The following is a 22,403-nucleotide window of genomic DNA, read 5'->3' on the forward strand; positions in this document are numbered from 1 at the left end:
TGCCCTTTCCCCCAGAGAACTATCTCCTCAGGTGCCCTGAATACTTGGGAATGCCTGAATCTTCCTGATGACATGGCCCAACAATTCTTAGAAACCATATCAGTAATGAAAGACAGCCCAGTTGCTGTATGATGTGCAAATGGTCCAGCTGATGAGCCATTTTGATAGCTATCTAATGGAGACAAATATACTGGGAAAATGAGCATTGACTGTAAGGTGGTCATTAATCTTGTAATTCCATGAGGCATATCAATGGATGGTGCCATCTATTGATATCTCGCACTACAATTACATCCAGCTAGGTCACTGCGACATACCATCTCCAGCCAGCAGTTTGCATGGGCCCATGCACTGCGTGATTTAAGGTCGTGTGTCCACAGGTCCAGTCTCACTTCTGTTCACTAGCTGATGTTTCCCTCTCAAAGGTCAATATTAGTGCGGATGATGGCTCCGTATGACACCAGTTATTCTTCGGACTTTTCACATTATGACTACGCCTGCTTGGAGTCTGAATACAGTGTGGTTCACCTATTGCTACTAACTTCTACGTTGGTGAACTATGATAACATTCAGATAAGTGACTAATTTCAGTCTCACCTACTAGTGGATTTCACCACTGTAATCTAAGTTGTGCTGCTGATGATGGTTTCATTTGCAATCCCGGGAAATTCAGAAGATCAGTAACTCTTATGAACTAAGCATCATTTAGTTGTTGATTCAATAAAGTATTCCAGTTCAATAGTACAGATGCACAAGTTTTGGAATTGTGACAATAGCAGCTTAATTGACATTGTGTTGGTGCAACATGTGACCAGCTCAGCTCCTCAGCACCCAAAGGCCGTGTCAGCTTTTCTGTTTTTCTGCCCATTTAACGAGATACAAAAGTACTTGAACTTTTACCAGAAGAAGTAAGCAAGCATAGGCAAGTGATATTCACTGCCCACAATGGCAGTGAGCTTCTTTGCTATCCATCAGCCTCCGGGTGTATTATCTCAGGCAGAAATTGGCTCCTCTGTCAGAAGCCTCAGAGTACCTCTTTCAGAGATTTACAATTTGTTTACAGAGCATTTTTCTATTTAAATGTATACGGTAGCAGCTCAATGGAAATTTCTGCAACATTGTAAATCAAGGATTGCGTACAAAGTGTAAATTTACATGTGCCTGTGGCTGACTATACACAGAAAGTTTAATTTATTTTAGAATCTTAGAACATAATCTGGGCACAAACATAATGATACCAACCAGCATGGATTCTGGAAACATCAATAATGTGAAACCCAACTTGCCCTTTTCTCACATGACATACTGAAATCTTTGGATCAAGGCAGTCAGGTAAGTGCAGAATTTCTTGATTTCCGAAAAGCATTTGACTGAGAACCACATCTACGCTTATTATCAAAAGTACAATCATATGAGGTCTCAAGTCAATTTGTGACTGGATTGAGGACTTTTTGATAAGGAGGACGCAGCATGTTATCTTGGGTGGAGAGTCCTCATCAGATGTAGAAGTAACTTTGAGTATGCCCCAAGGAAGTGTGTTGCAACCCCTGCTGTTCATGTTGTATGTTAATGACATTGCAGACAATATTAATAGTAACCTCAAACTTTTTGCAGATGATGCAGTTATCTGTGATGAAGTACTAACTGAAAGAAGTTGCATAAGTATTCAGTTAGTTCTTGATAAGGTTTGAAAGTGATGCAAGGATTGACAACTTGCTCTAAATATTCAAAAACATAAAACTGTGCACTTCACACAATGAAAAAATGTTGTATAGTATGACTATAATATCAATAAGTCACTGCTGGAATCGGCCAACTCTTACAAATACCTGGATGTAGCCTTTTGCAAGGATATGAAATGGAATGATCACAGTTTCAGTTGTGGGTAAATCAGGTGGTAGACTTTGATTTACAGGTAGAATACCTTGGAAGTGCAATCCGTCTACAAAGGAGATTGTTTACAAATCACGCGTGCAACCATTTATAGAATATTGCTCAAGCGTATGGGACCTATACCAAATAGGACTAACAGGGAATACTGAACGTATACACAAAACGTCAGTACAATTGGTCACAGGTTTGTTTGATTCATGACAAAGTGTCATGGAGATACTGAAGAAAGTGAACTGGTGGACTCATGATGATAGACATAATTTATCCTGAGAAAGTCTACTAACAAAGTTTTGAGAACCGGCTTTAAATGATGACTCTGGGAATATACTAGAGCCCCCTCCATATAACTCACATAGGGATCATGTGATTATTATTAGAATAATTGCAGCATGCACAGAGGCATTCAATCATTCTTTTCACACTCCATGTGTGAATGAAATGGGAAGAACCTTAATAATTGGTACAATGGGATGTACCCTCTGCCAACTTCATGGTGGTTTGCAAAGTATAGATTTAGATGTAGATGTAATTAATGATGTTGTAAATCTTCTTGCCCCTGATAGAAATGCACGCACACAGGCCTTATGTCAGTCACGTACATCATTAGCAGAGTGTTGTGTACAACTCATACTACTGAAATTTCCGCAGTCACCCAGGAAACATTTCCCGAACGAGAGCCCAGGCAAAGACTCGCAAAAATCAGTGGGACTATCCTCCCTATGTTGATACGATAAATATGTGTCGTCCAGTGGCCTGCCAGTCTTATTCTATTCCACCTTCAGAGACATCATACACAATATTTTCTGTTATTACCTTGTTGTCATGACTGTTTCACTTTACATACCCATACACAGTGCCCTCGTTATGACACAATGTCGACACTTACAATAGAAGCATGTTAGAGTCCGAAAGATACTCGGCTGCATATCTATAAGCCGTATCTATAACATTACACAAAGCGATCATGCAGTGATCCCATGAAAAATACTACTATACACAAAAATCAAGAAAGTAACAATTGCATTCTTATTTTATATAGAAGTGTCTGTCTCTATGATCAATCAATCGACATATTTTAGTTTTGGCATTCTGCATTCCAAATTGTGGCTTTATATACATCATTAAATTCTGTTGTTAAGACACATAAAGCTCCCTCTGAAGTATAAATAAGTGAATAGGACAGTGCATCTTCTTGCGGTTGCTGACCTGTCTATCGATAATATTTTGAGATTTGATGCCCATTCAGCTTCTGGTTTTTGTACTCAGTGTCTTGTTAATACTATTCAGCCTTCAGAGCCATAAGAAGAAAATGATGCTGTATGTTATTTATTTGAACCATTATTTGAGCCTGGTCTACATACAGCTACAAATTTTCTGGCACATATTGTCTTAAAATCATCCGTAGTGCTGAAAATTTAAAAATGACAACTGCCACATCCCAGTGGCCCTTTGGGATGAAATGAAACTGTAATTACACAAGCTGGAACAACAGAAAGCGATTTTATCTACTTCCTATAGTCAATGGTCCTCCCTTTTAAGGATGGTAACTAAGCCTGATGGTATCCACACCCAGGTGTGGTGAGTTTAAACTAATGGTCTATGCCCTAATGGAAGTTAGTGGCCAGTGCTCTTTTAATACTATTCAGCATTTATAATCATATAAGGAATTTCTTTTCAAAAATTGATTTTGCAGAGGCTTGTTTTCAGCTTCTGTTGGCAGAGAAGCCAAAGAAAATCTTGGTATTAAATACTCCTTTTGATCTTTACCAGAATAATACATTGCAGTTCAGAGCTGTGAGTGCACCTGCTATTTTCCAAAGGTTTTTAGAACAAGCAAAGCAAAGCCCCACGTTCTGATCCAGAGGGGTCTATGGACCCAACCAACTTCCATGTCATCCACTCCCAGTGGTGTCATTCAGAGGGACGTGGGGTCACCTACTCTGCTCATTTTCAGCTTTCTCGATCCTGGAGCCGCTAATCTCCACCCAGTAACTTCACAATTGACATCATGAGGCTAAGTGCAACCCATACCAGTTCTCCCACCAAGGTAAAATCGCTTGCAGTGGCAGGAATCAAGTCCAAATCCCACCCACAGCAACCACACATGCTGACCACTGGGCTAAGGAAATATCATTTTTGAACAGTTGATAGAAAATATTACCCCGTGTGTTGACTATCTTGAGGATGTTCTAGTTATCCATTGCAAAAATGTGGAACTTGTACACAATTTGTGTCAAGTCTTTGTGGCCCTATCTGAAAAGGGTCTTATGTGATGTTTTGCTAATGTTCATTTTTTTCAACATTCCATCACTTACCTAGGATATGTTCTCAGCAAAGAGGGGTTACAGTCAATGTGGACCTATGTCAAGGCAATCAAAAATGTGCCAGTTCCCAAATCTTTGATGAATCTCCTGGTGTTCCTTGGCAAGATTGCCTATTATGACAGGTTTATTCCTAAGGCAGCTTCCATTGCTTATCTCTTAAACCAGTTATGATGCAAAGGTATTCCTTATCAATGGCCCACCGCTTGTTAGCAAGTTTTCCAAACTCTGAAAACCTCCCAACAGTCAATCCCATGTTTAACAATGTATCAGCCTAAAGGCCCCTGAAAATAATCAAAATTGTTTCTCAAATTCACTGTTTGTTTTCCACTGGTTTGCCAAACTGAGTTCGCCAAACTTAACTTTCATACCAGCTCTCATGCTGTGTGTGTCACATTTTTAAGTATTCTGACATAAGTGGGAATGCCTACCACTGTGCATAAAGCATTTCTTGCAGAGACTTTATCACTATGTATAAAAAGGGGAATTTCTTGCAGTGACTTCATCATTGTGTATAAAATAGAAAAAGATAACAAGATGCTGGTAGAGGGAATGGCTGAAACTGAGACAGCAAATATACCAATGAAAAATCTGCTAAATGAAATATTACATAAATAATGTGATGTATGCATTAACTTTCTGTGACTGGACTACCAAACATTTAATAATGCAATAGAATTTATTCTATCTCACAATGAAAAAGAAGACATCGGCCTAGTTGTGTGAACACCTATTCCAGTTTTTCAGTGATTATCTACATCTCTGAGATACCTATGTGGAAACTGGAGAAGATTTCGGAAATTTAAATTTATTTCCTGCATTGAATCTCATACACTGAGCAACATTGTTATGGAAACATGTAAAGCAGTAAATGAATTACTGAACGACAATATTATTTAGTTGCAGTCCTGCTTGTACGTCATTTGTAGAATAGTGATTTTTTTCTTTACATCTTCTTGTGTAATATATGGATGGGAAGGACACAACACTTCTACAATTTTAGTAATGTCCAATTATCTTTTGTCTTTGTTGATATAATCATTTGATCTTAGTTTCCACAACTGGGGATACTCATGACACAAGCAGATAAACAACCATAAAAATTCTTTTTCACACTAAGGGAGCGGCAAAACACCAACAGACATACACTTTGACATTTTGAAGTCTAGCAAGGAACTGGTTTTTTATGGCATCACTTTTAACGTGTTAAAGGCATTTGTCAATGTTTATCCCCGACTCCCAACATGGAGACTGAAAGCTCTTGGAACTGAGGAGAGCTCTTGTGATTTGAGTAAGACATTCCTACATGGCGGAGCTCAGCGGGAACTGATAAAAAATATTGTCAGGGGTTCCACTGCAAAGTGCATAATGTCCACTACCGTTTAAAATATATACTAACAATATAGGCACTGATGTCCACTAAGATATTAGACTATTTGTAGACGATGTGATTTTATATCACAGGACAAGACATTTCTAACATTGTAATAATCTGCAAAAAAATTATGGTGTAGACTTTTAATATAACGGAATATTAACCTCATTGTTAGCAGAGTTAAATAATTTAAATCCATAGGACTGACAATGAATTAACTGAAGTGTTCAATATTGCTTCACAACTCACTACAAAATTGTCATCTTTAATATTTCGTATTCATTTGATTGTCTTTGGCAACTCACAAATAAACTGTCACATTCAAACATAATCTAGGCCTTGGGCTACCTACGGATCAGTGTACCGCCACAACCTGTATTCCAAAAACTAAAATAATTGTAAAGAAATATTGCCAGTGTTCTGTTACCTTTTTATTTGCATACAGATGATGTCTTATGCCACATCATCATTACATTACAAGACGACACCAACATGCAGTACAAAAGGGTTCAGTTGATATGTGACATTTGACAATAAGCAGCACATGGTGTTTATATGGATGAGGTATAGTCTACAAGACAGACAAGGTCCTCTTCCAACTAATGAGCCTTTTAAATAGCTGCTCAAGCAAAATAAAGGAAGAGGCATAACGTTCTTCATTATGCCTCAAGTTCGGTGCGAGACCTACACTGATCATACCGGTTTTCAGACCTTGAGGATGAACAAAGGAGAGATGAAAGACTGATTATAAGCAGCCTATCACTAATATGATAAAAGCCGAAATTCACCAGCAAGCCATATGAAGAGTGATGTACTGGGCAATATCCTTAATGCCCTTGCAGAATGCAGTGTGTGGGCTGACATATTAGGCTAAAAAGGCAAGAATGGAGAATTCAAAAGATTACACCGCTGACATAAAATTGACATTTTGTACTACAACAGATCAGCAATCGGATATTCATTTTGGATATGATAAGATTACCCCATTGGTATGAAACTGACAGGTTACACTGCAACAAATCAGTAGCCGTATATTCGTTTTTTGTTGTGTTACAGGCGAGATAACGACCGCAATCTAGTGTTGCAAAGCGAATTTATTTTACGCATTTTAAAAATGTGTGTTCACAATATGACCACAAATCAGCGACTCGACAAGGCTCATCCACTCCAAAATTGTATATCACGGTTACTAACAGTAAATAAGTCTATTACTGCCCCCTCGGCGTACGGTCCTAGTAAGAGCAGACTGTGTAGACTTCGGCGCAAATGACTATTACGGTGTGTTCAAATACGAATTTAATAAGAGTAAAATTAATGTTGACAGAATGTTACTTGCAATGTAACAGATTTCATCCTGTTCGCTAGCAATCAACACGCCGATTACAAAGTTATTTTGAAACATGTAGCTGCATGCGTCAACCCAATTGAAGTGCTCATTATCATATGGATAGTTACCATTGTTCAACCTTGTCTCTGTCGTGAACTTTGTCCACCCACGCTGGTACAGCTCTCATACTTCTACATTCCTCAACCTGGAGAACTATGTTTACTAACCACCGGCTTTGTTGTCAAGGTAACGCGATTATACAGACTGCACACAAACAAAAGTTCGCTTCTTATTTATTTCGAACCTGAAATTATTTAACAACGCTACAGGCTTTTTCTCTATATATCACACACATTTCGTTTATAGTTACGCGCCGCATGATTTTGAACTACACAAAACGAGTTTGGCAGCATTGCATAAAATGTAATGCACGCTATTCCCAAGGGTTGTTGACAGATTTGTGTTGAGATGCGAAATTTATTATTAATTCAAGAAACGACATAATATGTATAGAAGTAACCAGTTAAATCGTAGAAAGTGGTATTAAGCATGCAAAATTACTTTAAGTTATCTTGCGTAGTGCTTCTGTGTTTTATTCCGCAGTGACCGCGTTCAGTTTTGCGTGTGCGACTTCTTGCGATAAAAGCATATCCCGCGTGCTTGATGCTGTTACAGAGTTCGCACCTTATACAAACGAAGGAAACCAACGTAAATACATGACGGCTGGTTGCCAGATGCCAACGAGAAGTTTCCCGCAACTTGTTATAATAATATGTACTCAAAAGCTGTGAAAGTTTCTTCCGAGACCAGAATACATTTTCGACAAACCTCTGTTTCTCTTTCCGAAGCAGCAAACAAACAAATTACCGGTTAGGGCTGCACATAATAATCCAAAGCCTCACTGGGGCGGTATATGATAAGGAGTGCCTGAAGAACAATAAATCGCTATTTACCTTTTACAATGCCTAATAAAGAATTTTTGTTACAGGTGGCAAATCAAACAGAGATTCCACGGGTGATTTGAGATGCTTTATATGCGACGGAAAAATTACGGGAACTTGCTTCCCACTTGTCGTTGGCGTAACGCCATACAGTAAAACAGACATACCAACAAAAATAGGCCAGTTAATGGGAGAAGGTTTTATGGTAGTTGTGTCTGAAGACGATAATTTGTGTAAGAGATGTACGTCACTGTTGTATCAACTTGACAGATTAGAAGTGGATCTGAATTTAGTAAAAGATGCATTAACGAATTACCTAAAACTGAAGTATCAGTTAAATGAAGAGGATCATGAAATAGCAACTAGCAGAGATGACTCAAGTATGTAGACAGTGTTATCCTACAGTTCACACATACCAAATGTTAAGTTGTCACCTGTTTTCAACTTTGTATGATGGTTTCACATGTTCTTTAGTCTAATACTTCAATCTACCACCTAAAAACTTTCTGTAGACCTACATACCCCCTATTGTTGACATAATATTTAAATGACTTCATCATTAGTAGAACTAGTTGAGAATACAGTCCAGTGACATTTTTTAAAATAATGAACCTTTTATTATATGTATCTGTTACAATCACTTTCATTTGAATTATTGATTTACTTTGCAGATCATCACTGTAGATGGATGGTAGAGCTATCAGTAAAAAATAGTCTCCTACTTTATGTGCTATATGATTGTTAGTACCTTTCAATGCCAAAGGGTAGGTCCAGTAATTTTTTGAAGTAATTTGTTAGGGAATAGAAGGATAAATTTGGTAACTATAATCAAATGTAAATGGCAGTGGCATAGAGTGTGAAACTATAAACATATTAACTCATCAAAATATCCACGGGTATGCTGCCGGTCTATAGTGTCCAACGGGCACAATATTTCGGCGACCGAACCCAGTTCCCTCTGAGCAGCCATAGCGTACGGATCTCCGTGCCGGCACGTTCACAGGAGCTCAGTCCGTCAGTTCACCTGATGATGGCGACATGTTTGATCGCCGAAATATTGTGCCCGTTGGACACTATAGACCGGCAGCATACCCGTGGATATTTTGATTATCAAATACGCCGGGAGAAACTCAAGAATCATATTAACTCATATTATCTTAAAGGTAGTTGCAGAACACCCAAAAACCAGTACAAATAGACATCAGCTGAGTTTCTTGTTAGCATATTAGATTGGCACACTTGACTGACACACAGCAAATTGATTTGATTTGATTTTTTATTGGTCCAGTTTTATCATATAGCACAAATTGTACAATTGATATTGGACAGGTCAAAGATAAGTTACAATAATACATAGTATTAGCAATTAAAATTAGGTACCTACCACAGTTAATTTTGTTACTTATTCAGAAATTCTCTGACAGAATAGAAACAGTGCTTTATTAGAAATGCCTTTAGTTTAGCTTTAAATATTGGATGAGTAGTATTTTTTATTTCCTCTGGTATCTTATTGCATATTATTACACCAATGTTAATTATGCTCCTCTGATAGGTGGTTGTTCTGTGATATTTTTTATGTATAGTTGATTCCCTTCTGGTACTATTGTTGTGTACACTTTTGTTCTGTAGCAGTTTGCCTGTTTTCAGGAGGTAGTCCCTATTGAACAAGATAGTTTCATAAATGAATAAACTTGGAACATTTAGAACACCAAGCTCAGTAAAATGGGATTTACAGGACTCCATCTTTTTAAGGCCACAAATTATTCTTAAAGCTCTTTTTTGCAGTCTAAAAACCCTTACACTGTGAGTTGAGTATCCCCAGAAAATGATCCCATATCAGATTAGTGAGTGGAACTGTGCATAGTATGCCTGCAGTACTGTTGGTTTGCTTGTTGTAGCCTTTAAAATTTTTAGGCCATAGCACACAGATGATAGTTTTCTACACAAGTTATTTATATGTGTGTCCCACTTTAAGTCTTGCTGAACCCAAAGACCCAAGAATTTTGTGACACTTACATTTTCTAGGGGATCATTTTTTAATTGGGCTTGAATAGACATTTGATTAGTTAGAGGAATTGAATGAAAATCGACACACACAGTTTTTTCAGTATTTATAATGAGGTTTTTTTTTTTTGTGAACCACTCAGAAAATCTTCTCATAGAACTTTCTGCTGTGGACCGCAAAGTTTCTGGATTGGATCCAGTGAGCAATATGCTGGTGCCATCGGCACAGTGGTTAGCACACATTGTGTTCTCTATATATTTCATCATGAAGGAGATCCTTCAGGGGTGAAGAATGAATCACATTATTCAGCAACAAGCAGAACCATTGCTGGCTACATTTGTTTAGCATGCAAACAAAAAATTATGAGTAGGAATGATCTGCCCAAAGTGGTAATCATGGTAATTACTTCTAGATTACATTATATGAGTATGTTAGGAGAAAAACAAAGACTTTGAAACAAGGTAGTTTCTCATATCATAATTCATTACATCAATTATCACTTACATATACAAACAATATTTTCATTACCTATTTTGGTAAATAATTCCCATCTTCATATGTGCTTCATTCACAAAGAAGCATTGTAGAGACAAACAAATATAATTAGGCACTTTGAACATCATGAAGTAATTAAAAATTTCAATGAATGTCATTTATCATGTAATGATACGTACATTCATTGAAATATTAAATCACTTTATGATGATCAAAGTGTCTAACTATATTTGTTTTTCAGTACAAAGCCTTTTGTAAATTAAGCACATCTGAAGACTGCAATTATTTGCCAAAACTGGCAATGTGAATATTGTTTGTGAATCTAAGCAATTCTTCACATAACAAATTATTATACAAACTTTCCAAAACTCGCACTTTCCAGTTTATAATATGTCAGATTTTAAAAAGCACTGTTTCTTCTCCTGTAGTATTAAGATGCTGTTATCATGTAATACTTCAAACAAACATTTATGTAACTTGGCACAACTACTGTTGGCTGTTTACACTGGCAAATCAGAATCTGTCTAACAATAACATTGTATCAATGAAAATCAGAATGTTGAAAACAAGATGGCACTTTGAACAACTCTTCCCATTCCCTAGATCTCACAAGTGTTCTCCTTCAATCCTCTTCCTTTCCCTTTAGACCTTCTGCCAACAGAAGGGGTTCCACACCTTACAAACATACATACATTAACCTTGTTCCATAGATCATGAATACGACATTTTGTAATGATGTGGAATGTGTCACTTTAAAATAAGTTTTCTTTAGACAAAATATTATTAGTTATTTATTTTTTAATTTTTTTTTTACAGTTACTACTTCATATCCAAGAAATCATCTATTGAGTAGAAGGAGTTGTCAGATTAGATTAGATTAGTACTTGTTCCATAGATCACGACACTTCGTGATGTGGAACGTGTTCCATGACTTACCAAACGGGAAAGCGTTGGTAGATAGACACAATAAAAAAAACACACACACAAAATTTCAAGCTTTTGCAACCAACGGTTGCTTCGTCAGGAAAGAGGGAAGGAGAGGGAAAGACGAAAGGATGTGGGTTTTAAGGGAGAGGGTAAGGAGTCATTCCAATACCGGGAGCGGAAAAACTTACCTTAGGGGGAGAAAAGGACAGGTATACACTCGCTCGCGCGCGCGCGCGCGCGCGCGCGCGCGCGCGCGCGCACACACACACACACACACACACACACAAGCAGACATGCTTGTGTCTGTATATGTGTGGATGGATATATGTGTGTGTGTGTGTGTGTGTGTGTGTGTGTGTGTGTGTGTGTGTGTGTGTGTGGGCGTGCGCGAGTGTATACCTGTCCTTTCATCTTTCCCTCTCCTTCCCTCTTTCCTGACGAAGCAACCGTTGGTTGCGAAAGCTTGAAATTTTGTATGTGTGTTTTTTTTATTGTGTCTATCTACCAGCGCTTTCCCGTTTGGTAAGTCATGGAATCTTTGTTTTTAATATATTTTTCCCATGTGGAATGTTTCTTTTTATTATCTATAAAAAAAATTTTTTGTGAGGTTGGGAAATTACCCACTTACTATATCCAAAAATTCATCTAATGAGTAGAAGGAGTTGCCATTAAGAAATTCTTTTAATTTCCTTTTAAATGCTATATGGCTATCTATCAGAATTTTGATGCTATTAGGTAAGTGACCAAAGACTTTTGTGGCAGCATAATTTACCCCCTTCTGAGCCAAAGTTAGATTTAACCTTGAGTAGTGAAGGTCATCCTTCCTCCTAGTGTTGTAGCCATGTACACTGCTATTACTTTTGAATTCGTTCGGATTGTTAACAACAAATTTCATACGTGAATATATATATTGTGAGGCTACAGTGAAGATTTCTAGCTCTTTAATTAAGTGTCTGCAGGATGATCTTGGGTGAGCTTCAGCAATTATTCTGATTACACGCTTTTGTGCAATGAACACTCTTTTACTCAATGATGAGTTACCCCAGAATATGATGCCATACGAAAGCAGAGAATGAAAATAGGCGTGGTAAGCTAATTTACTCTGATGTATATCGCCAAAATTTGCAATAACCCTAATCCAGTTCAACCCCTCATCAATGCATACGCCTAGAAATTTTGAATATTCTATCTTAGCTACCGATTACTTGTCGAAGTCTATATCTATTAATGGAGTCATTCCATTTACTGTGTGGAACTGTATATACTGTGTTTTGTCAAAGTTTAGTGAGAGCCCATTTGCAGAGAACCACTTAATGATTTTCTGAAAAACATCATTTATAATTTCACCAGTTAATTCTTGTCTGTCGGGTGTGATAGCTATACTTGTATCATCATCAAAAAGTACCAGCTGTGCATCTTCGTGAATATAGAATGGCAAGTGATTAATATATATTAAGAACACTAGAGGACCCAGGACCGAACCTTGTGGCACCCCATTCTTGATTGTTCCCCAGTTTGAGAAATCACCAGTTTTTTGCATATTATGTGAACTGTTTATTTCAACTTTCTGCACTCTTCCAGTTAGGTATGATTTAAACCATTTGAGCACTGTCCCATTCATACCACAGCACTTGAGCTTATCTAGAAGTATTCCACGATTTACACAATCAAAAGTCTTTGATAGATCACAAAAAATCCCAACGTGTGACTTCCAGTTACTCAGAGCATTTAATATTTCATTAGTGAAAGTATATATAGCATTTTCCGTTGAGAAACCCTTCTGGAAACCAAACTGACATTTTGTTAAAACTTTATTTTTACAAAGGTGTGAAGCTACTCTACAATACATTACTTTTTCAAGAATTTTGGATAAGGCAGTCGGAAGAGAGATTGGGCGGTAGTTGTTGACATCAGTTGTTTCCCCTTTTTTATGCAGTGGTTTAACAATGGCATACTTCAGTCTATCTGGGAAAATGCCCTGCTTCAGAGAGCTATTACAAATGTGGCTAAGAATCCCACTTATTTCTTGGGAACAAGCTTTTATTATCCTGCTGGAAATGCCATCAATTCCATGTGAGCTTTTATTCTTGAGAGAGTTTATTATCTTCCTAGTTTCAGAAGGAGAGGTGGGTGGAATTTCAATTGTATCAGATGGTGTGGGCAAGGCCTCTTCCATTAACTGCCTTGCTTCTTCTAATGAACATTTTCTCTACAACATTTAAAAAATGATTATTCAAAATGTTTTCGACTTCCGGCTTGTTGTTTATCAAGTTTCCATTCGCGTTGATGGTGATACCGTCATCCTGTACTCTTGGTTGTCCTATCTCCCTTGTAATAATATTCCAAATTGTTTTGATTTTGTTATCAGAGGTATTAATCTCAGACATGATGCACATGCTTCTGGACTTTTTAATAACCTTTCTTAATGTAGCGCAGTAGTTTTTATAATATTTGGCTGTTTCTGGGTCATTACTCTTTCTTGTTGTTAGATACAGTTCCCTTTTTTGGTTACAAGATATTTTTATTCCTTTACTAAGCCAAGGTTTTTTGCATGGTTTCTTATAATTAGATTTAACTACTTTCTTGGGGAAACAGTTTTCAAATTCTCTTACGAGTGTATCATGAAATAAGTTATATTTTAAATTAGCATCGGGTTCCTTGTACACCTCATCCCTGTCTAACTGCTGAAGATTTTCTCTGAAATTTCTAATTGTTGAGTCATTAATTGAACGCACAACTTTGGAGGGTAGTTTTGAATTACTGAATGGAGCTATGTCATATACTGTAACTAGCTGAGCATCATGATCAGAAAGCCCATTCTCAACAGGACAAGAATTTATGTTTTTAAACCTATCTTGGTCTATAGAAGTGTTATCTATCAATGTGCTGCTGTCCTTTACTACCTGAGTAGGAAAATTAATGACAGATGTCAAATTGAAAGAACCGAGCAAGACTTCCAGGTCATTCTTTCTATTACACTCTTTCAGTGAATCAACATTGAAGTCCCCACAAATAATAATTTGCTTTCCCCTATCTGACAGATAGCACAACAAGGCATCCAAGTTTTCCAGGAATAAATGAAAGTTTCCTGAAGGGGACCTATATACTGTTACAATTATAAAAGAGCCCTCCTTCTGTTTAAGTTGACAGGCACATGCTTCTATATGTTGCTCTAGATAAAACTTTGTTTTATCTAAGCTTTCTACACAGTGATAACTTTTGACATATATGGCAATTCCTCCTCCCACCTTATTCTCTCTACTCATATGTGCAGCTAATTTATAACCACTGATATTTACCTTTTCCATATCAGACACAATGTGATGCTCAGACAGGCATAGTATATCTATTACATTGTCAGATTCAATGTCATCTAAACGAAACCAGGAGCTCATCTACTTTATTCTTCAATCCCGGAATATTTTGGTGAAAAATGGTAACATTATTTTTTACTTTACTTTTGTGAGAATCTACTTTTATCTTTAATCCACCAATATTTTGGTTAAATATGGTAACATTATTATTTACTTTCCTGTTGTGAGTTTTGGACCTCTTTAGCACCTGCCGGCTTGAACTTCTCATTGGACACTGATATTAGTCTAAAAAAGAGGTACATCCATGAGTACTAGTGTCTCCCATTATGGATTTTGCTAACAACCCTGCCAGTTTACCCTTCAGAAATTCTTTTAATTTGCTTTTAAATGTTGGTTGGCTATCTTTCTGACTTCTAATACTATTTGGCAAATGACCAAAGATTTTTGTGGCAGCATAATTCACCCCTTTCTGTGCAAAAGTGAGATTTAATCCAAAATAGTGAAGATCATTCAGATTCTTTATTCACCATTGACCACCTGAAGTGGAATAGGCAATTTACATGGATATCATATAACATTTTCCTTGAATAGTACCTTAAAGCTAAATGAGCTTTCAAATAGTGCCATAGATGATAACATACACCATAACATAAGATAAATACATCCAGTGACATCACATAATGAAATCCTTAAAAAATTAATGTCAATTGATTTCCCCTTTTCTTCTAGTGTTGTAGCTATGCACTTCGCTGTTATTTCTGGATTTGGATGGGTTATTAATGACAAATTTCATAAGTGAATACATATATTGCGAAGGTACTCTGAATATCCCAAGTTCCTTAAATAAATGTGTGCAAGGTGATCATGGGTGGGCTCCAGCTATTTTTCTGATTACACACTTTCGTGCAATGAATACTTTCTCTCTTAATGCCAAATTGCCCCGAAATATGATGCCATATGAAAGCAGTGAATGAAAATAGGCATAGTAGACTAATTTACTGATGTGTTTATCACCAAAATTTGCAATAACCCTAATAGCATAAGTAGCTGGACCTAACCATTTCAGCAGATCATCAATGTGTTTCTTCCCGTTCAATTTCTCATCAATGCACACAGCCAAAAATTTTGAGTATTCTGCCTTAGCATCAGACTTTTGTTCATAGTCTATATTTATCAATGGTGTTATGCCATTTATTGTACAGAGTTGTATAAACTGTGTTTTCTCAAAATTTAATGAGAGTCCATTTGCAGAGAACCACTTAATAATTTTCTGAAAGACATTACTTGCAATTTCCTCAGCTGATTCTTGCTTGTTGGGTGTTATTACCATACTTGTATCATCAGCAAAAAGAACTAGCTTTGCATCTTCATGAATGTAGAATGGAAAGTCGTTAATGTATATTAAGAACATTAAGTAACCCAAGACTCAACCCTATGGGACACCGTTTTTGATGCCTCCCCAGTTAGAAGAGTTTGCTGGTTTTTGCAGACTATCTGTACTGTTAATTTCAATGTTCTGCATTCTTCCAGTTAAGTGTGAATTAAACCATTTGTGCACTATCCCACTCACACCACAATACTTAAGCTTATCTAGAAGAATTTCATGATTCACATTATCAAAAGCCTTTGAGAGATCACAAAATATCCCAATGGGTGGTTTTCAGTTACTCAATGCATTTAATATTTGATCAGTAAAAGCATTTATAGCATTTTCTGTTGAAAAACCTTTTCTGAAAACCAAATTGACATTTTGTCAGTACTTCATTTTTACAAATATGTGATGCTACTCTTGAATAAATTAGTTTTTCAAAAATTTTGGATAAAACTGTCAGAAGTGAAATTGGGCGGTAGTTGTTGGCATCAGATTTATCCCCTTTTTTATGCAATGGTTTAACAATACCACATTTCAGTCTATCTGAAAAAATGCCGTGTTTCAATGAGCTCCTACATATATGGCTGAGAATCCTACTTATTTGCTGGGAACAAGCTTTTAGTACTCTGTTGGAAATGCCATCAATTCCATGTGAGCTTTTACTTTTTAGTGAATTTATTATTTTCCTAATTTCAGTAGGAGAGGTAGGCTGAATTTCAAGGTACTGCCTCTTCCATATACTGCCCTGTATTTTCTAATGAATAGCTGGATCGTATTTACTCCACAACACTTAAAAAATGATTATTAAAAATGTTTTCTACTTCTGACTTCTTATTTACAAACTTTTCATTGTGTTTGATAGAAATACAGTCTTCCTGTACTCTCGGTTGCCCTGTTTCCCTTTTAACAATATTCCAAATTGCTTTAATTTTAACATCAGATGTGCTAATCTCAGGCTTAATCTGGAATTTTTAATAACTTTTCTTGAAACTGTGCAGTAATTTTTATAATGTTTCACTGTTTCTGGATCATTACTCCTCCTAGCTCTAAGATGCATTTCCCTTTTTTGTTTACAAGATATTTTTATCCATTTAGTAAGCCATGGCTTTTTACATGGTATCTTACAGTTACATTTCACTGTTTTCTTGGGGAAACTGTTTTCGAACATACTCACAATGGTATCAAGAAATAGGTTAAATTTTAAATTAGCATCACGTTCCCTGTACACCTCATCCCAGTGTAACTGTTGCAATGTTTCCCTAAAATTTTGAATTGTTAAACCGTTAATTGAATGCACTATTTTGGAGGATTGTTTTGCATTACTGTATGGAGCTATATCATATACTGTAACTAGCTGTGCATCATGATCAGACAGACCATTCATAACAGGAAAAGTTGTTATTTGATTAAATTTATCTTGGTCTATGAAAACATTATCTCACTGTACTGCTTTCCTGTACCACCAGAGTAGGAAAATCAATAACTGATGCCAAATTGAAAGAACCAAGTTATGGTTCAACATCAAACTTTCTATCGGACTCTTTCAGAAAATCTACATCGAAAGCCCCACAAACAATAATTTGCATTCCTCTCTCTGACAGATAGCACAACAAAGAATCCAAGTTTTTCAAAAGTAGTTGAAAATTTCCCAATGGGGACCTGCCATTATTTAGTTTAAGCTCACATGCACATGCTTCTATATGTTGCTCTACGCAAAAATTTTTAGTTTCCAAATTTTTCGCACTATGACAGATTTTAAGATATATGGCAACTCCTCCTCTCTCCATAGTGTCTCCACTTAAATGTGCTGAAAGCTTATATCCACCTACATTTACCATTTCCATACCTGTGACTATTTGATGATCAGACAGGCATAGTACATCTATTCCACCCTCAGTTTCTCAATCTTCAAAACAAACAAGAAGCTCATCTACTTTTTTTCCCAACACTTCAGAGCAGATTTTTTTTCTCATTCCAATATATTTTTAATACTAATATTAGGGTTATGTAGAATTTACATTTCTGAGTCCAGTCATTCTGAGAAATTGTAGAACGGTGACCTATGTATTCTTTAAATTTATTTTTTTATGTTTGAGAATGTTCAGTTTCCTGCCTGATGTTCACTGGCAACCTGTTATAGACTTTGCACCAAAATATAAAACTTCCCTCTAAATCCTGAGAAAGATGTGGAAATTATTTATATTCTGGTACTGTGGTTGAGAATTGTTAGTACATCCTAAATTCACTCTTGTTACTAAGCAAAATTACCATTAATAGGGAGTATATGTGTTGGCATGTAAGTGTAAGAATACCTTAGGTCCTTGAAGTGGCTTCTGTAAGATGTTCAGTTACCAACATCATACAATATTCTTATTGCATGCTTCTGTATGATAAACACTTTTGTCATCTTATCTGCAGTACCCCAGAAGATTATGCCGTAGGAAAGGATTGAGTGAGAGTGTGCTAGCAGTCTTGTCTGTGGGTCAACAGCGTGAGAAAGATATCTGATTACAAAGTAGGCAGAATTGAGCTTTCTGTTTCACTTACTCACATGTTGGCTTGGTTACACTATTCAGAGAGATTTTATGGATTGAACAATGGGAAGAGATTTAGCAGTGACACGTTATAGATGACTAATTTAATTCTTCTAACTATGGAAACTCCAGACAGAATTTATCACTATTTTGTGTGTGTGTGTGGGGGGGGGGGGGGGGGGGGTGCATATGTCTGTCTATTGTTGACACAGGCCTTAACGGTGGAAAGCTATAATTGTGGGAGTCTTTTTGTTATGCCTCTCTGCAATTCAGCATCTCTGCTATATGGTCAACTTTTCTTCTCATAATATAATTTAATTCTTTCCTTAAAATATTCTGGCAAAACAATGAATCTACTATTCCTTTACAATGGATCAGTGAAAGCTGAGAGAAAGGGTCAGAACATCTGGTACCGAAATATCTTGTGTCATAAAGATGGAGTTTTATTTAATGTAGAAGATTAGTGCTAATCAGGAATTGAAGGAGCACTATGTTGTTAACAAAAAGATAAAAACCGTGTATGATGTGCAAAAAGAAAAAAAAGTCCCAGGAACAAAGAGGAGGCATTTTGGAGCACTGAAACAAATAGACTTGCTGTGATAAATGATACCGTACTCCTCAGTGACAGTAGCAGTGATCAGAGGATATTAAACTCAAATCATTGACTATTAAATGCTGAGAATTCTTCCAAACAGTAGCTGAAAACAGGAGGACAAAAAATGATCATCAAAAGCAGATCCATTAAGCTTACTTAGACAGGCATTGCGTATCCCACCACCAGAAATCAGTTCTCCCGATTAACTGTTTAGTGAGATCATAAAAATCATTAGGTCACTGGAAAGCACCAACACTCATATTTATTATGCTATTTCAATCAAAGTACTAAAATCGTGTTGACTTAATAGATATCCCCCGCCCCTTGACCCATGAATTATCTTTATAATTAGTCACTGAGTCAATGTGTATGTCCCGGCAGACTGAACTGTACAGCATTAACACCCTTCTATAAAAGAGAAGTTGACTGGGTGACCTCAGATTCATTATTCATGAAATATCTTATAAAATACAGACTTTTTTTAGCCTACAATGGAATATTGAACCACATTTTGGGGAATACCTTTTAACAGAAGCTCAGTTTGGCTTATACAATATCACAAACTCCATCCTCATAGAACTAAAAATTAGACCGTTAGCATTTTCTGTGAAGGTGCCAAGGAAGTTGATTGTGTGGATCGCAAAACTCTACAAGGGGAACTAAAATGGTTTGCTGTTAACTGCACTCTTCTTTCAAGGCTGGAGTCATATTGTAACACAAGAAGACAGAGGGATTACAATAACAAGTGATATCATGGCAGTAAGATTAAATTTGGGGTGAGAAAACAAAAATGTTGGCCTGCAAGATTCGAGGTATAGCGCACTCCTGCTTTTGACCCACATAAAAGATACAGTGTGGACATTGAAGCATTCATCAAAAATTGTGATGTTTGCTCATGACATTAGTATACTGATAAAGTGTCCAAAGACATCTATGCCTTACATAACCAGGAAAACAATTAAGCAGGCTCAGAACTGCTTCACTGCAAACATTATAAGTCTTAAACATACAGAAACTCATATGATGCAATTCCCATAAAATAAAAATAAATTCTGAAGGAATATATGATTCTCTCTGCTGTCTATACTATTTTTCTGTAAATTTCCTTATCTCGTAATTTTTCATTTAGTTAACAGCACATAATACATTGCTTCTAAAAGCTCCAGGAACACAGCCTTTAATTAATTTATTTTGTGTTTAGCAGTGCCACAGTTTCTGCTGTCTTATTACCTAATAGAATATATCTTGGTATACTTGATTCAAAATCAAGGATTCCAGCAAACCAACTTTCTCAATGCTGACTGCCACCTTGAAGATGGCTCATCAGTATCTCCATCCATATCAAACCTACCACCCACCAGCAATATCTCCACTTTAATAGGTGCCACCCATTCCATACCAAGAAGTCCCTTCCACACAGCCTAGTTACCCATGGCCGTTGCATCTGCAGTGACAAGCAGTGCTTCTCAAAATATACTAAGGGTCTCAGTGAGGCTTTCACAGACCAAATTACCCTCCCAACCTTGTGCAAAAACAGATCTCCTATGCATTATCTCTCCAGTTACCCACCACCTCCCAAAGTCTCACTGTCTGACCACTGAGGTGCAGTCTCCTCGCAAGTCAGTACCATCCAGTACTGGGTGCCTGAATAACATTCTCCACCAGGATTTCTACTACGTTGTCCTGCCCTGAAAAAGGAATCTCCTAGCCACTATCCTTCCCACCCCTTCCGCAGTGGTATTCTGCCACCCACCGACCTACACATATCCTTGTCCCTCTCTACTCAACAGCTGTCCCAACCCCTTGTCTCATAGCTCATATCCCTGCAATAGATCTAGATGCAAGACACATCCCATACATCCTCCCACCACCGCCTACTACAGTCAGGTCACAAGCTTCATGTGTCCCATCAAAGGCAGGACTACTTGTGAAAGCAATCATGTGATCTGCAAGTTAAGCTGCAGTTACTGTGCTATGTTCTTTGTGGGCATGACAACCAACAGGCTGTCTATTTGCACGATTGGCCACTGATAAACTGTGGCCAAGGTCAGCTGGACCACCAAGTTGCTGAGCATGCTGCCCCGACACAACATTCTTCATTTCATCAACTGTTTCACAGCCTGTGCCATCTGGAACATTCCTACCAACAGCAGCTTTTCTGGATTGTGCAGGTGAGAACTCTCCCTGGAATATATCCTACGTTTCCCTAACCCTCCTGGCCTTAAACTTCATTAGTCCCTGTGCTTCACCCACCTGTGCCCTTTCCCTTTTCCTCTCCAGCACTACACAGCCTTCTGTTCCACCAACACATCCAGTTTTTTTTTACTTTTCTCCACTTCCACCCCCCCCCCCCCCCCCCCCCCCCACCACATTCTGTGTAACCTCCTGACTGCACTTAGCTGCTTTATCCTCTCCCCATCTCACCCTTATGTGTTCCCACAAGCAACACTTCACCATCCCCCACGCCTTCTCTGCTACCCATCCCCTTCTCCATCCCAGTCTCCTCCCTACCGCCCACCACCCAGACTGCTTCTCCCATCATGTGCTGTTGCTTGCTGCCTGGTCTCAGCAGCCAGAGACAGTGGTCATTTGTGTGCGAGTTCTGTGTGTGTGTGTGTGTGTGGGGGGGGGGGGGGGGGGGGGGGGGTGCATACACATGTGTGTTGTCATCTAATTCAGAAGAAGACCTTTTGGCTGAAAGCTTACTTGTTTATCAGTCTTTCATTGTGCCTGTCTGTAAAATCATTGTCTTGTTTCCAGTGGTCCATGTGTATGTCAGCAGTTGATCAGTTATATGTTTACCATTTGAAGTATTTCCACTCATCAGAACACCAGGAAACATTTTAATGCAGTTCTTCAGTTGATATGAATGGAAGGCATGTACAGTGATACCTCATTATTGCAGTTACCATGTTACCCATCCCCATAATATTTTTTGCCCTAAATTTTTAGGAAGATCTCTTTCTCTTTAAAAAAAATCTTTTTGTTAATGAGAATCATTTGTTTTGACTTTGACAAATCTCTCTCTCTCTCTCTCTCTCTCTCTCTCTCTCTCTCTCTCCGTGCCCCCCCCCCCCCCTACTTCCCCCACTCCCTCCTACACACACACACACACACACACACACACACACACACGAGATTGGTCATTCGCGAACTAACAGGTCCAAAGGAACGGTTCACCAAGATGAATGGAATGAGCAAGGAACGAATTCTAAGGAACGGTCTTTCATAGTTGACTTCGGTCGCGGATTTCTACTTATAGTTCCAAGAAATGGGAAATGGTCGGTACCGTTCCCACAACAGC

At 37.6% G+C, this 22,403-nt stretch overlaps 2 protein-coding genes across 4 annotated transcripts in view; one reads left to right on the forward strand and one right to left on the reverse strand.

Annotated features, from left to right (window-relative positions):
- LOC124604846 (intraflagellar transport protein 122 homolog) overlaps window positions 1-7,313 on the reverse strand; it is a 239,008-nt gene extending 231,695 nt beyond the window's left edge. For all 3 annotated transcript variants that reach the window (XR_006978594.1, XM_047136514.1, XM_047136515.1), the window contains exon 1: window positions 7,045-7,313. Coding sequence is in view for 2 of the 3 variants with exons in the window: in XM_047136514.1 (XP_046992470.1) it covers window positions 7,045-7,103 (59 nt within the window). In the remaining variant the exon portion in view is untranslated. The remainder of the gene's footprint in view (window positions 1-7,044) is intronic.
- Window positions 7,314-7,361: 48 nt separating this feature from the next.
- The window catches only part of LOC124568789, a 124,340-nt gene continuing 109,298 nt past the window's right edge, over window positions 7,362-22,403 (forward strand). Inside the window, exons 1-2 of the mRNA XM_047131057.1 lie at window positions 7,362-7,785; window positions 7,905-8,237. Of these exons, the coding sequence (XP_046987013.1) occupies window positions 7,689-7,785; window positions 7,905-8,237 (430 nt within the window). The 5' untranslated portion in view covers window positions 7,362-7,688. The remainder of the gene's footprint in view (window positions 7,786-7,904; window positions 8,238-22,403) is intronic.

Source organism: Schistocerca americana, chromosome 1 (assembly GCF_021461395.2).
Source record: "Schistocerca americana isolate TAMUIC-IGC-003095 chromosome 1, iqSchAmer2.1, whole genome shotgun sequence".
Classification (NCBI taxonomy): domain Eukaryota; kingdom Metazoa; phylum Arthropoda; class Insecta; order Orthoptera; family Acrididae; genus Schistocerca; species Schistocerca americana.